Source organism: Cynocephalus volans, chromosome 8 (assembly GCF_027409185.1).
Source record: "Cynocephalus volans isolate mCynVol1 chromosome 8, mCynVol1.pri, whole genome shotgun sequence".
NCBI classification, from domain to species: domain Eukaryota; kingdom Metazoa; phylum Chordata; class Mammalia; order Dermoptera; family Cynocephalidae; genus Cynocephalus; species Cynocephalus volans.
The window spans coordinates 18,116,882-18,129,330 of NC_084467.1; the positions used below are offsets into that span (position 1 = coordinate 18,116,882).

Sequence of the window (12,449 nt, forward strand, 5' to 3'; positions counted from 1 at the left end):
ATTATGTTGAGATACTTTCCGTCTACACCTAACTTATAGAAGGTCTTTGTCATGAATGAGTGTTGAATTTTATCAAATGCTTTTTCAGCATCTATAGAGATGACCATATGGTCCTTGTGTTTGAATTTATTAATATGGTTTATCACATTTATTAATTTGCGTATGTTGAACCAACCTTGCATCCCTGGGATGAATCCCACTTGATGGTGGTGAATAATTTTACATATGTGTTGCTGTATTCTGTTTGCTAGTATTTTAGTGAGGATTTTTGCATCTATATTCATCAAGGATATCGGCCTGTAGTTTTCTTTTTTGGTTATATCTTTACCTGGTTTTGGTATCAGGATGATGTTTGCTTCATAGAATGAGTTTGGGAGATTTGCGTCCGTTTTAATCTTTTGGAATAGTTTGTAAAGAATCGGTGTCAATTCCTCTTTGAATGTTTGGTAAAATTCTGCTCTGAATCCATCTGGTCCTGGGCTTTTCTTTGTTGGGAGCTTTCTGATAACAGCTTCAATCTCCTTTATTATTATTGATCTGTTCAGATTTTCTACATCTTCATGGCTCAGTTTTGGGAGCTTGTGTGTGTCCAGAAATTTATCCATTTCCTTCAGATTTTCAAACTTGTTGGCGTATAGTTGTTTATAGTAGTCTCGAATGATTCCTTGTATTTCAGATGAATCAGTTGTAGTATCACCTTTTTCATTTCTAATTTTTGTTATTTGAATCTTCTCTCTTCTTTTTTTTGTTAGCCATGCTAATGGTTTGTCAATTTTATTTATCTTTTCAAAAAACCAACTTTTTGATTCAATGATCTTTTGTATTGTTTTTTGGGTTTCAATTTCATTAACTTCTGCTCTGATCTTAATGATTTCTTTCTGTCTGCTAACTTTAGGTTTGGATTGTTCTTGTTTTTCTAGATCTTTAAGGTGAAGTGTTAGGTTGTTCACTTGCCATCTTTCCATTCTTCTGAGGTGAGCGTTTAATGCAATAAATTTCCCCCTTAATACTGCTTTTGCAGTATCCCACAGGTTTTGGTATGATGTATCATTATTTTCATTAGTTTCAATAAATTTTTTGATTTCCTGCTTGATTTCTTCTAGGACCCATATGTCATTAAGTAGAATGCTGTTTAATTTCCATGTGTTTGTATAGTTTCCAGAATTTCGTTTGTTATTGATTTCTAGTTTTAATCCATTATGGTCTGAGAAAATACATGGGATAATTCCAATTTTTTTGAATTTGTTGAGACTTGATTTGTGACCTAATATGTGATCTATCCTGGAGAATGATCCATGTGCTGATGAGAAGAATGAATATTCTGAGGTTGTTGGATGGAATGTTCTGTAGATATTGGCCATGTCCAATTGGTCTAGAGTATTGTTTAGATCTTGCGTTTCTCTGCTGATTCTTTGCCTAGATGATCTGTCCAATATTGACAGTGGGGTGTTCAGGTCCCCTGCTATTATGGTATTAGTGTCTATTTCCTTCTTTAGGTCTAATAGAGTTTGTTTTAGCAATCTGGCTGCTCCAACATTGGGTGCATACATATTTATGATTGTTATGTCTTCTTGATGGATCAGTCCTTTTATCATTATGTAGTGTCCCTCATTGTCTCTTTTTATGGTTTTTAGTTTAAAGTCTACTTTGTCAGATATAAGAATAGCTATTCCAGCTCGTTTTTCTTTTCTGTTTGCATGGTAAATCTTTTTCCATCCTTTCACTCTTAGTCTATGTGAGTCTTTATGGGTGAGGTGGGTCTCTTGAAGGCAGCATATAGTTGTGTCCTCCTTTTTAATCCAGTCAGCCAGTCTGTGTCTTTTGATTGGGGAATTTAAGCCTTTTACATTAAGAGTTGTTATTGAAAAGTGTTGATTTATTCCTAGCATTTTATTGATTGTTGTTTGGTTGTCTTAGGTGTCTTTTGTTCCTTGCTTTCTGATTTACTGTTTGTTTTCTGTGTTTGTTGGTTCCTTAGGTTGTAGATAGCCTTTTTGTTTGTTTTCTCTTCATGAATGCCATTTTTATTATACTAGTGTGTAGATTTTTCTTGGGTTTTTATGGCAGTGGTAGTTATTTTTCAGGAACCAAACCCAGTACTCCCTTGAGAATTTCTTGTAAGGGTGGTCGTGTGGTGGTGAATCCCGCAGTTTTTGTCTGAGAAATATACTATTTGCCCTTCATTTCGGAAGGATAGCCTTGCAGGGTAGAATATTCTTGGCTGACAGTATCTGTCTTTTAGTATTTTGAATATATCATCCCATTCCTTTCTGGCTTTTAGGGTTTGTGATGAAAAGTCTGATGTTAGCCTGATTGGGGCTCCCTTATAGGTGATTTGACACTTCTCTCTTGCAGCTTTTGAGATTCTCTCTTTGTCTTTCAGTTTTGCCAGTTTGACTATAACATGTCTTGGAGAAGACCTTTTTGGGTTGAATATGTTTGGAGATCATTGAGCTTCTTGGATCTGAAGATCTGTGATTTTTCCTATACCTGGGAAGTTTTCTGCCACTATTTTGTTGAATATGATTTCAATGCAATCTCCTTTTTCCTCCCCTTCTGGAATACCCATGACTCGAATATTTGAGCGCTTAAGGTTGTCTGATATCTCTCTCAGATTTTGTTCAATGCCTTTGATTCTTTTTTCTTTTTTTTTTTTTAATCTGCTTGTGTTATTTCAAACAGCCCATCTTCAAGTTCAGAGGTTCTCTCTTCAACTTCGACAAGCCTGCTGGTTAAACTCTCCATTGTGTTTTTTATTTCACTGAATAACTTCTTCAGTTTGGCAAGTTCTGCTACATTTTTTTTCAGGGCATTGATTTCCTTGTACATTTCCTCTTTCAGGTCCTGTGTACTTTTCCTCGTTTCATCATGATGTCTAGCTGAGTTTTCTTGTATCTCATTCAGTTTCCTTAGAGTTATCACTCGAAACTCCTTGTCAGTCATTTCAAGGGCTTCTTGTTCTATAGGAGCTAGAGCTTGAGATTTATTATCTTTGGGTGGTGTACTTTCTTGATTTTTTGTATTTCTGGTGTCTTTTCTTTGATGTTTATTCATTGTGGCAGGGGGTTTCACAGCCCACAGGTTTGACACTCTTGACTAAGATGTTGCTGTGGTTGCCAATTTGGTATGGCTACCTCAGTGACTACTCAGTTGTCCACTAGTGCCTTGTGTGTGTGGTTGCCTCGGGTCTTGGGCCTCTCCGGGGAGCCACCTCTCTGGTCAGCTTGGACTCTGCTGGGCTGCTGGGTGATGTAGCAGTACTGCAGGGTGTCACTCCTGCCGCTGCCACTTCCCTCGCTGCTGCCACTCACGCCGCTGCCGCCGGCTCTGCTGCCGCCGCTTCCCCCGCTACCACTGGTGCCGCTTCCCCCGCTGCTGCCGCTGGCGCCGGTGCTGCTTATGCCGCTGCTGCCAGTTCCTCCGCTACCACTGGTGCCGCTTCCACCGCTGCCGCTGCTCAAATAAGTTCTCAGGAAGGTGAGGTAGTTCCACCTGGTACCACCACAGGACCAAAGGTGGATACTTCAGGAAAGTTCAATCAGAAAGTGACTCAGGGTTCTGAGGAGCCAATCTGCTGGAAGTCAGGTTTGTCTTTTATACAAAAGAGCTGAATTAATCATTTCCGTGTCCAGTCCTGATGATTTGTTGAATACTTAAGGAAATTCACTTTGCTTAAAGATTAGGGAAGCATCATTTTCTTGCATCTGATTTATAATGACAAGGTGGCTTTTTAGTTTCTGAGGCCGGGAAGTCCAAAGTCGATCTGGTGGTGGCAACAGTGACCCAAGGGTCTCACATTGCAAGATGGTTGAAGCAGAGAGATCAGAGAGAGCAGGAAAGTAGATTTTTAACTTTATAAAAAACTTCCAAACTGTTTTCCAAGTTGCCTTCCTGCCAGCAGTGTATGAAAGTTCCATTTGCTTCACATCCTTACCAACACTTGGTAATGACAGTTTTTAAAATGTTAGCCATTCTAATGGGTGTAGTAGTATTTGCATTTCCCTGCTGACTAGTGATATAGAGTATCTCTTTATGTGTTTACCAGACATTCATATGTCATCTTTGGTGAAATGGCTGTTCATATCTTCTGCTTATTTTAAAAAGCTGATTGTCAGTCGTCTTGTTGAATTAAGAGTTCATTGTGTTCTTTAAATTTTGGGCAGAAGTCCTTTGGTAGATTTATATTTTGCAAATGTTCTAGTCTGTGGCTTGCCTTTTCATTTTCTAAATGATGTCTTTCAAAGCAAAAGTTTTTAATTTTGTGAAGTCCTATTTATAAACTTTTTCTTTTAGGCTTTATGCTTTTTGTATCCTGAAAAATCTCTGTCTAAACTGAGGTCACAAAGATTTTCTTCTGTGTTTTCTTCCAGAAGCTTTAGTGGAATTAGCTCTTATGTTTAGGTCTGTAGCCATTTTGAGCTAGTTCTTGTGCATAGTGAGGTGTGGGTAGGGTTTGTATTTGTTCATATGGTTATCTAATTATTCCACCACCATCCTTTTCTTCATTTGTCTTGGCACTTGTGTTGAAAATCAATTGACCATGTAAGTGTGAGTCTGTTTATGGTTGCTCTTTTCTGTTCATTTTTCTGTCCATTTGCCAATATTATTACGCTGTCTTTATTATTACTGTTGCTTCACGGTAAGTCTTGAAATCTGGTAGGTTCTACAACTTTATTCTTTTTTGAAATCGTTTTGGCTATTTTAGGTCTTCTGTGTTTCCATAAGAATTTTAAAATCAGCTTGTCGATTTCTGCAATAAAAACACCTTCTGGGATTTTGATCAGGAGTGCATTGAACCTCTAGATCGATTTAGGGTGAATTGCCATCTTACCAATATTGAGTCTTCTAATCTTTGAATATAGTATATCTCTCCATTTATTTAGGTTTTTTAAAATTTATCTTAGCAATGTTTTATAGTAAATTCTTGGTGGACAGGGCTTACCCATCTTTTGTTGTTTGTTTTAAGTGTGATTTACTCTTGAACTAGTGAGAAATCACAGGGCTTTTTGGGTGTTGAATGGACCAGTCTCTAAATCTGAGACTTTGGCCAGACTGTATATAGAAGGAAATATTTTCACTTAACATATTTTAGTTTTCATTATACATTTTCCTGGTAAAATTTTGACTTCTTAATCTTCAGATTATACCCTGATATTGAGGTTTGGACCTGTTAATGGTAAAAATCTTGCAGAATTACCAGTTTATGACTTTTTATGTAAATATGAAATTAGACCACAGTAGTACATTGATTTGTCATTTGAAGTTTCAATGTATATCTGTTTGTAATAGTATTAAATTTTGAATGTGGGTGATTTCAGCTGATCTGTATGAGAAGCAGATGAGTCAGTCACAAAGTAATGAGAGTTTTGCTGCCAACGCAATATTTTTATATAATTCCTAGGAATTATAGTTGTTTTCCCTAAGAATTTCAAAGAAATAAGTTCATTTTGAGGATTCTTAACTTCCAGGCCAAATCTTGACTTCTTTAATATATGGATTATTTTGGGTCACTCTTTATGATTCTTAGGTTGCCTTCATTTAGTTGATCAACTTTACTTTTAGAAGTCTTCCTCAACTTGAAAACCTATAAATTTAAGGAATAAAAACTGATTTTGCTCTAGGTAAAATAAAATATAATTAGGACTGTGAATCTGACATGCTACAAATATGTAATATATTCAAAAGACAGACAAATTTCTATGATATTTAATTGTCTGAGTTTCCTATATCACAGCTTCCTCCCCTCAATGGATGGTCTGGAGTTGGTGGTGTAGGACTCTGAGAAATCCTCTATCTAGGGAAAAAAGAAATTGCCCATGTCTTATTGCCCAAAGATTAGAGACATTTGATGTTTTTTCTTTCTCCTTCAGTTTCCTTGGGCAGCTATAGCTGAATTCTGAGTGACTGATTTTTAATTTCTGCCTTAAAATTTTGACTGTTTCCACAAGCTTGTTTTTTTCACCATTTCATATAGAACCCAGTGTGAACAGCATAGATGAGATTATGAAAATGTGGAAATGTGTTCTTTTCTCTTCTCTTCAGGATGATGACTTTGAGTTTACTGGCAGCCACCTAACAGTGAGGAATGGCTACTCATGTGTGCCTGTGGCTTTAGCAGAAGGCCTAGACATTAAACTGAATACAGCTGTGCGACAGGTTCGCTACACAGCTTCAGGTATGTCTCTGCTTTACAAGTAAAATAGAGCTCCTCCCCTGAAACAGGGGACTGATCTTTTGTTAAACATGACCTGCAGCAAGAATATTAGGTATATGTTCTGATAGACTGTTTTATATACTATGGCTCCTAGATAAAAATTTTGCATTTACAGATGATTGAGCCTACAGAGTCTTTGGAGGTTCTAACCCCCTCATTTTATAAACCAGAAAATTGAGGCGAGTTATAGTTTCCCTTTTGTGCATGAACTGTTTTGGTATTATAATAATAGCCAGTGAGTCTGGATCTCATCCTGCTACGTATATTTGTAAATACCAGGATTTTGTCCCCTGGGATCCAGTGGGACTCACCCCTTGTATTTCACCATCTGCATCTTAGTCTTTGGATCCATTCTGGATTTTCTTTCTTTCTTTTTTTTTAAAGATGATTGGTAAGGTGATCTTAACCCTTGACTTGGTTTTGTCAGCACCACACTCACACGGTTAACGAACCAGCCATCCCTATACGGGATCCGAACCCGTCACCTTGGTGCCACCAGCACCACACTCTCCCGAGTGAGCCACGGGCCGGCCCCATTCTGGTTTTTCTTACTTACATTGGTTAATTCACTTAGGCTGGTTCCTAGTTCTGGAGCAGTCCTGTTAATATGTTGACTTCAAAGATAGAATTGTCCTGTGAGTCCTATGGGGATGACTCAATGCTTATTATTGTTGCTGGTTTCAGAGTACATTTAATTTGGAGAGCAGAGAACCTGCTGTCCATTAGCCTTGGAATTGACAGTCTCAAATGCCTTAGGATAGCTAATCACCTCCCTCTCTGAGGGCCCTCGTGACTGCCTAGGCATGAAAGGTGGAAATGTAGCCAGCAGTCTTACCCCGCATGGCCCCTTTCCAACCACTGAAAGTTTTCCACTTAATTTTCCTACCATGAACCAGTTGGACCATGGGATGGGCTGTAGCCATAGCTCAGGACAGCCACACACCTGGATGCAAGTTCGCCCAGTTGAGGGGGACGCCATGGCCCAGTGGGTGGAGGTTCAGAGAGGATTAGTGATCTATGTGTGCTTTTTCAAGGGAGCTGATAAAGAACTTCTTCCCCAGTGGTTAATACACTGTTAAATGTGAAAATAAGTGGGACGGAAAATGGCAAATATGTTTCTATATTGGATCTACCTGGTGACATTCTTATCATCCCTCCAGCCACCCTTGAGGGTAGAGTAAAAGGATGAAATATATAGGTAGTATCATTCTAACTTACGAAAAGAAGGATTAGAATTTTATTCCCAGTTTGTGACTCTATGTGAAAAATACAGCAAGTGTGCTGAAGCTGGGGTTGTAGTGGAATGTGGCACTTACGTAAACAGGCATGTTAAAGTTGGACACCAGTGGAACATATGCACAACTAATTGAGTTTTGAAAAATTAAAAATTAGTTTCTACACTTGTTTTCTGATATAAAATAATCTGAACTATAATTAGATTTGTTCCCTTTCATCTTCACTACATTAATCTGCACATTTTTAGGCAAGAAAATCCTGAGTCCCATACATAACTCTGCAACTGGCTAATTGACCTTGCCAAGTCACCTACACTCTGGATCTAATACCTTTTGTCTCCTTTCCCATCTTTCCACTCGAAAATTTGAAAAATACCATTCACTTCATAGTCATTAGGAAATGTTCTTAGCTGTATTTAAAAGATTACATACGTTTTAAGTATTTTGCAATGAAGAAATTGGTGCAGTCAAGAAAAACATTTCTAGGGCCGTGTAGCTCACTTGGGAGAGCGTGGTGCTGACACCACCAAGTCAAGGGTTAAGATCCCCTTATCAGTCATCTTTTAAAAAAAAGAAAAATACATTTCTTATGACCTCAAATTTATGTAGTATGTAATAACTGCTTGTATTAAAATTAGGTAAGATCCAGTACATGCATCCACATACACCAATTTTCCTGTCAGAGGCAGCTTCTAGCTGACAGTGTTGAGAAGATTTGCAGCCTTTTGCAAGCACATGGAGAACAGTGAGAATAAGCTGCTGTCATTTTCCTTAGTTCTGTGGCCGCAGAAAATGGGCATACTTATTTTGAGTTATTCATATATATTTTTAAAATTTTGGTGCACTTTCTGAGGTCAACTTTGAGTTCATTCATATCCTGACAAGCTAAGCATCACAGTGCATTCTCAAGATAGCACACTCTGGTTTTGGTCTACATCCAGTAGATCTGCATCACAGTCTTCTGGTGTCATTCTTCTCTTGGTCCTTCGTGGGCAGCTAGCTGTTGGAAGGCATTGGTTCTATTGGGACAGACATTTTACCATTTAGACCATAACTTCAGTCTAAATTTACTTAATTTTTGTAAATGGTAAGGTACTTTCATTAGTCAAGAAGATCACCAGTGTATCAGGACGGTAGGTTAGTATGGAGGTGATAATCAAGGACCCTGAAGTTGACTATGTGAGGGTTTAAGTCCTGGCACCTGCTACCTGTGTGGTGTTATGACGAGTTATTTCACTTCTACCTCAGTTTTCTTATATGAAAAATGAAGATATCAGAACCTATCTCATACACGTGCAGAACTGTAGTCAGAATTAAATGAGACAGCATGTGGATCTTATCGTGCACTAAGTGTTCATTGCCTTTATCGGTATAACTCTTATCACCAATAAGTCTTATCTCACCAACCTCTCTAGGATGTGAAGTAATAGCTGTGAATACCCGCTCCACAAGTCAAACCTTTATTTATAAGTGCGATGCAGTTCTCTGTACCCTTCCCCTGGGTGTGTTGAAGCAGCAGCCACCAGCTGTTCAGTTTGTGCCACCTCTTCCCGAGTGGAAAACATCTGCAGTCCAAAGGATGGGGTTTGGCAACCTTAACAAGGTAACTGTAGCTACCTCTCTTTACATCCCCAGTGTACAAGTATCTCCTCTACTCAGTGAGGAGAGGGGTTTGCGTGTTTGTACATTTGGCTGCTCTCTCAACTTTCTGTGATATCAGGGCTGAGGCCTGTCAATTGATTCTCTTCAGTTCCTGATTATAAAGTATTTGTCTATATGGATTTAGTCTTATGGGGTCATTTTGTAAATCCAAGCCTACAAAAAGAGCATCATCATCATAGATGTCATCCTAAGTAATATATTTGTAATAGGAATTTCTGGGTTTATATTGAAAGTAGATTAGATGATACTTTAATAAAGCCTGAGGAAGAAGTACTTCTTATTGAGATATAGCTGTGCTTAAAGCCATATTGTCTGAGCCCTATCACCAGCTGATGTGCTCCTTTCTTATGGTAGGTGGTGCTTTGTTTTGACCGGGTGTTCTGGGATCCAAGTGTCAATTTGTTCGGGCATGTGGGCAGTACAACTGCCAGCAGGGGTGAGCTCTTTCTCTTCTGGAACCTCTATAAAGGTAACTGCTTTCTAGTTTTAATCTTTTTCTTATCCTTATAGAAATACAGAATAGGGAATATTCTGGGTTTGCTCAAATATACATGCCTTCATTTTTCTTTGCATTAACTCGAAAAACAATTCCTAAAATCCCTTGTAGGTACTAGAGATATGGGGGGAAAAAACACCCTGCCTTCAAGGAGCTCACAATCTAGTGGGGGATGCAGTAAAGAGTCAGGCAGTCCCAGAACAGGGCAGGAAGTAGAGAGACAGGCTGAGAGCCCTGGTTACTAAGAAAGAGCACATAAAAAGAAGAATCAGCTCAACCAGGAGGGACAGGCCCAAGGAGACTCCCTGTCGAACATATTTATCAAACTCCTACTCTCCTGTTCAATTATTTTCTTCTGTAATTGGACTACTCTTAACTCTATGTAGAGCTAAAGAAAGTATACTCACATCCTTCCTCATTCTAACAAAAGGATGTAAAACAGTAAGACATTCTAGTGCAAAGCAGTATCAAGAGACATGACCTTGACAACACAGACCATCAATTAACCAGCTTGACTTCCAGCCCCAGTGCCTTCCATTACTCCTCACTGCCTGACAGTGAAACACCAGTCACACCTCCAGGGCCTCTAACTCCACAAGAGGAGGCACTTTGTTCCCTGAGCACATTGCTTTCTGACAGCAGCTGAGTGCTCTTTCCCTTTCCTCATCCAGGCATCCAGTCGTGTCATGCCAGCCTCAGAATCTCTCTCAAACCTGTTTACTTCTCTTCTTTTCCACTGCCCACCTCCCAGTCCAAGCCACTGATAATCCCTGCTTCTGTTTTTTGGTGCCTTTCCACTGCTGAAGGAAAATATTCAAAGTCCTTACCGTGGCCCTTTCTTAATGCCTCTCATAATCAAGCCCATTTTTGCTTCCTTGTCATACCACCACCGTCACAACTCCCCACCCCCCACCCCCCGGGCTCCAAGCATACTTGACTACTCTCAAATCCTGGAATGCACCACACTGTTTTCTCCTTCGGGACCTCTTCATGTACTGTGACCTGGGCCACTTTTTTGTTTTCTTCTGCTCCTCCTTTCCCATTCTGGCTCACACTACTCAGCCTTCAGGTCTTGAGGTTTTGACATAAATGGCAGTATTTCAAAGAAGAGTTCCAGAACACACATACCCCCACTGCCTCAAATCCAAATTAAGCCCCTGTATTTTCCGTGTCCTGTGTCTTTCTTTATAGCTTTTATCACAGTTCATAATTATTTATCTGTATGATTATTTATCTGTTGCTCTAATGAAGTAGTCTAGTTTTTTTATATCTCAAGCATTTAGTGCTGTTCCTGTCACATATGTCTGTTGCATAAATATTCATCAAATGGGTGACTAAAGACAGTGATGGGCTTGAAGGGGCCTGAGATAGCTAAAAGGAATGTAGCCATTGTCATGGAACTGTCTAGGTGGTCAGTACTAAGAATTCTATGTCTAAATACAGTGATACTTCTTAGTTTTCTTTTGCTAGTGAAGTCTGAAATGATATCTTCAGGACTGCTGTTTTTGTAGTTACATTCAGTGAAGTGCCTGTGAGTCACACTTTACTCACTGTAGTCTGCCATCTTTCTTCTTTCTGGCTAATTTCTGGGGATAGAGTTCATTTTGCAATTTCAGAAATGTAATTTGCCTCTAGCATTTTAGTAGTGCTGCATGTCCTATCATCAGATTTCAGAGAACCAGGGATAAGGTGGGGCCTGATAAGGAGGTTCTTGAGAAAGTCTGGAATTGTCTTTTCTGTTTCCCCAGCTCCAATACTATTGGCGCTAGTGGCAGGAGAAGCTGCTGGCATCATGGAAAACATAAGCGATGATGTGATTGTTGGCCGATGCCTGGCCATTCTCAAAGGGATTTTTGGTAGTAGTGCAGTGCCCCAGGTAAGTGGGTGGCTGGAATAAGCAGGTGTCCAGGATTCAGACTATACCAGGGTTTGATGTACTTGCAGCATTGGTTCTTGGTCAGGATAGTTTCGGCCAGAATTGAGAAGTGTGTGCTGGGTTTACATAAATATTGTCTGGAGTTCATGCCCTACGTGTGGGGTTCAGAAAAGCCCCCCAGTACATGGACTGAGGGATCTGAAGGCTATTAGCTGCATTTCTCCTCTGCCTGGGGAGTCACACCACCCTTGCTTTTTAGACAGTGGCCAAACTCCAGTGGATATTTCAGGGAAGTCTTAAGACAATTTCTGCGTACTTTTTCTGTCCTTTAGGCCCATTGAAATACTTAAAGCCCCTTATGGTTCCTTTGAAGGGATTGTGTATTGATGCATGTGAAGTTACTAAGGCCTGTGTAGATCTCTGGATTCATAGACAAGGGGGCAACTTGGAGTTTCCTTGCTGTCTGAATTCATTTCGCCTCAGTGTATTTTAAAGCAGCATCATCATTTAGCTTTCAAGTCCATTGCCTTTTTATCTGTCTCTCACTTGTACCCGCACCCACAATTGCTTTCTCATCTTTCAAAAATGACTGGTCTGTGTCCCTGATGTCCAGTAATGACTTCTGCTTGTGGTTTTTCCTTTAGCCCAAGGAAACTGTGGTATCTCGTTGGCGTGCTGATCCCTGGGCCCGGGGCTCATATTCCTATGTAGCTGCAGGATCATCTGGAAATGACTATGATCTAATGGCTCAGCCAATCACTCCTGGCCCCTCTATTCCAGGTGCCCCACAGGTGAGAAACTGTCAAAGTGTGTTTAGGCTTATTTGGGAAGAGGCCAGTATCCCAGGATCACAGGGTAAAAACGTCACTGATTTTTTTTTTTTTAGATTTTGGCCATTCCATCCTTGGACCCTTTCAGATAACCAAGAGCAGAGTAAAAGGGAGGATCAGTATTATTTGTCTGATT

General features: G+C 39.6%; 1 protein-coding gene across 3 annotated transcripts in view; it reads left to right on the forward strand.

The window, feature by feature from the left end:
- Positions 1–12,449, forward strand: part of KDM1A (lysine demethylase 1A) — a 64,567-nt gene that overhangs the window by 50,916 nt on the left and 1,202 nt on the right. For all 3 annotated transcript variants that reach the window (XM_063104098.1, XM_063104100.1, XM_063104099.1), the window contains 5 exons: positions 6,043–6,175; positions 8,865–9,052; positions 9,466–9,580; positions 11,356–11,483; positions 12,128–12,274. In XM_063104098.1, the coding sequence (XP_062960168.1) occupies positions 6,043–6,175; positions 8,865–9,052; positions 9,466–9,580; positions 11,356–11,483; positions 12,128–12,274 (711 nt within the window). The remainder of the gene's footprint in view (positions 1–6,042; positions 6,176–8,864; positions 9,053–9,465; positions 9,581–11,355; positions 11,484–12,127; positions 12,275–12,449) is intronic.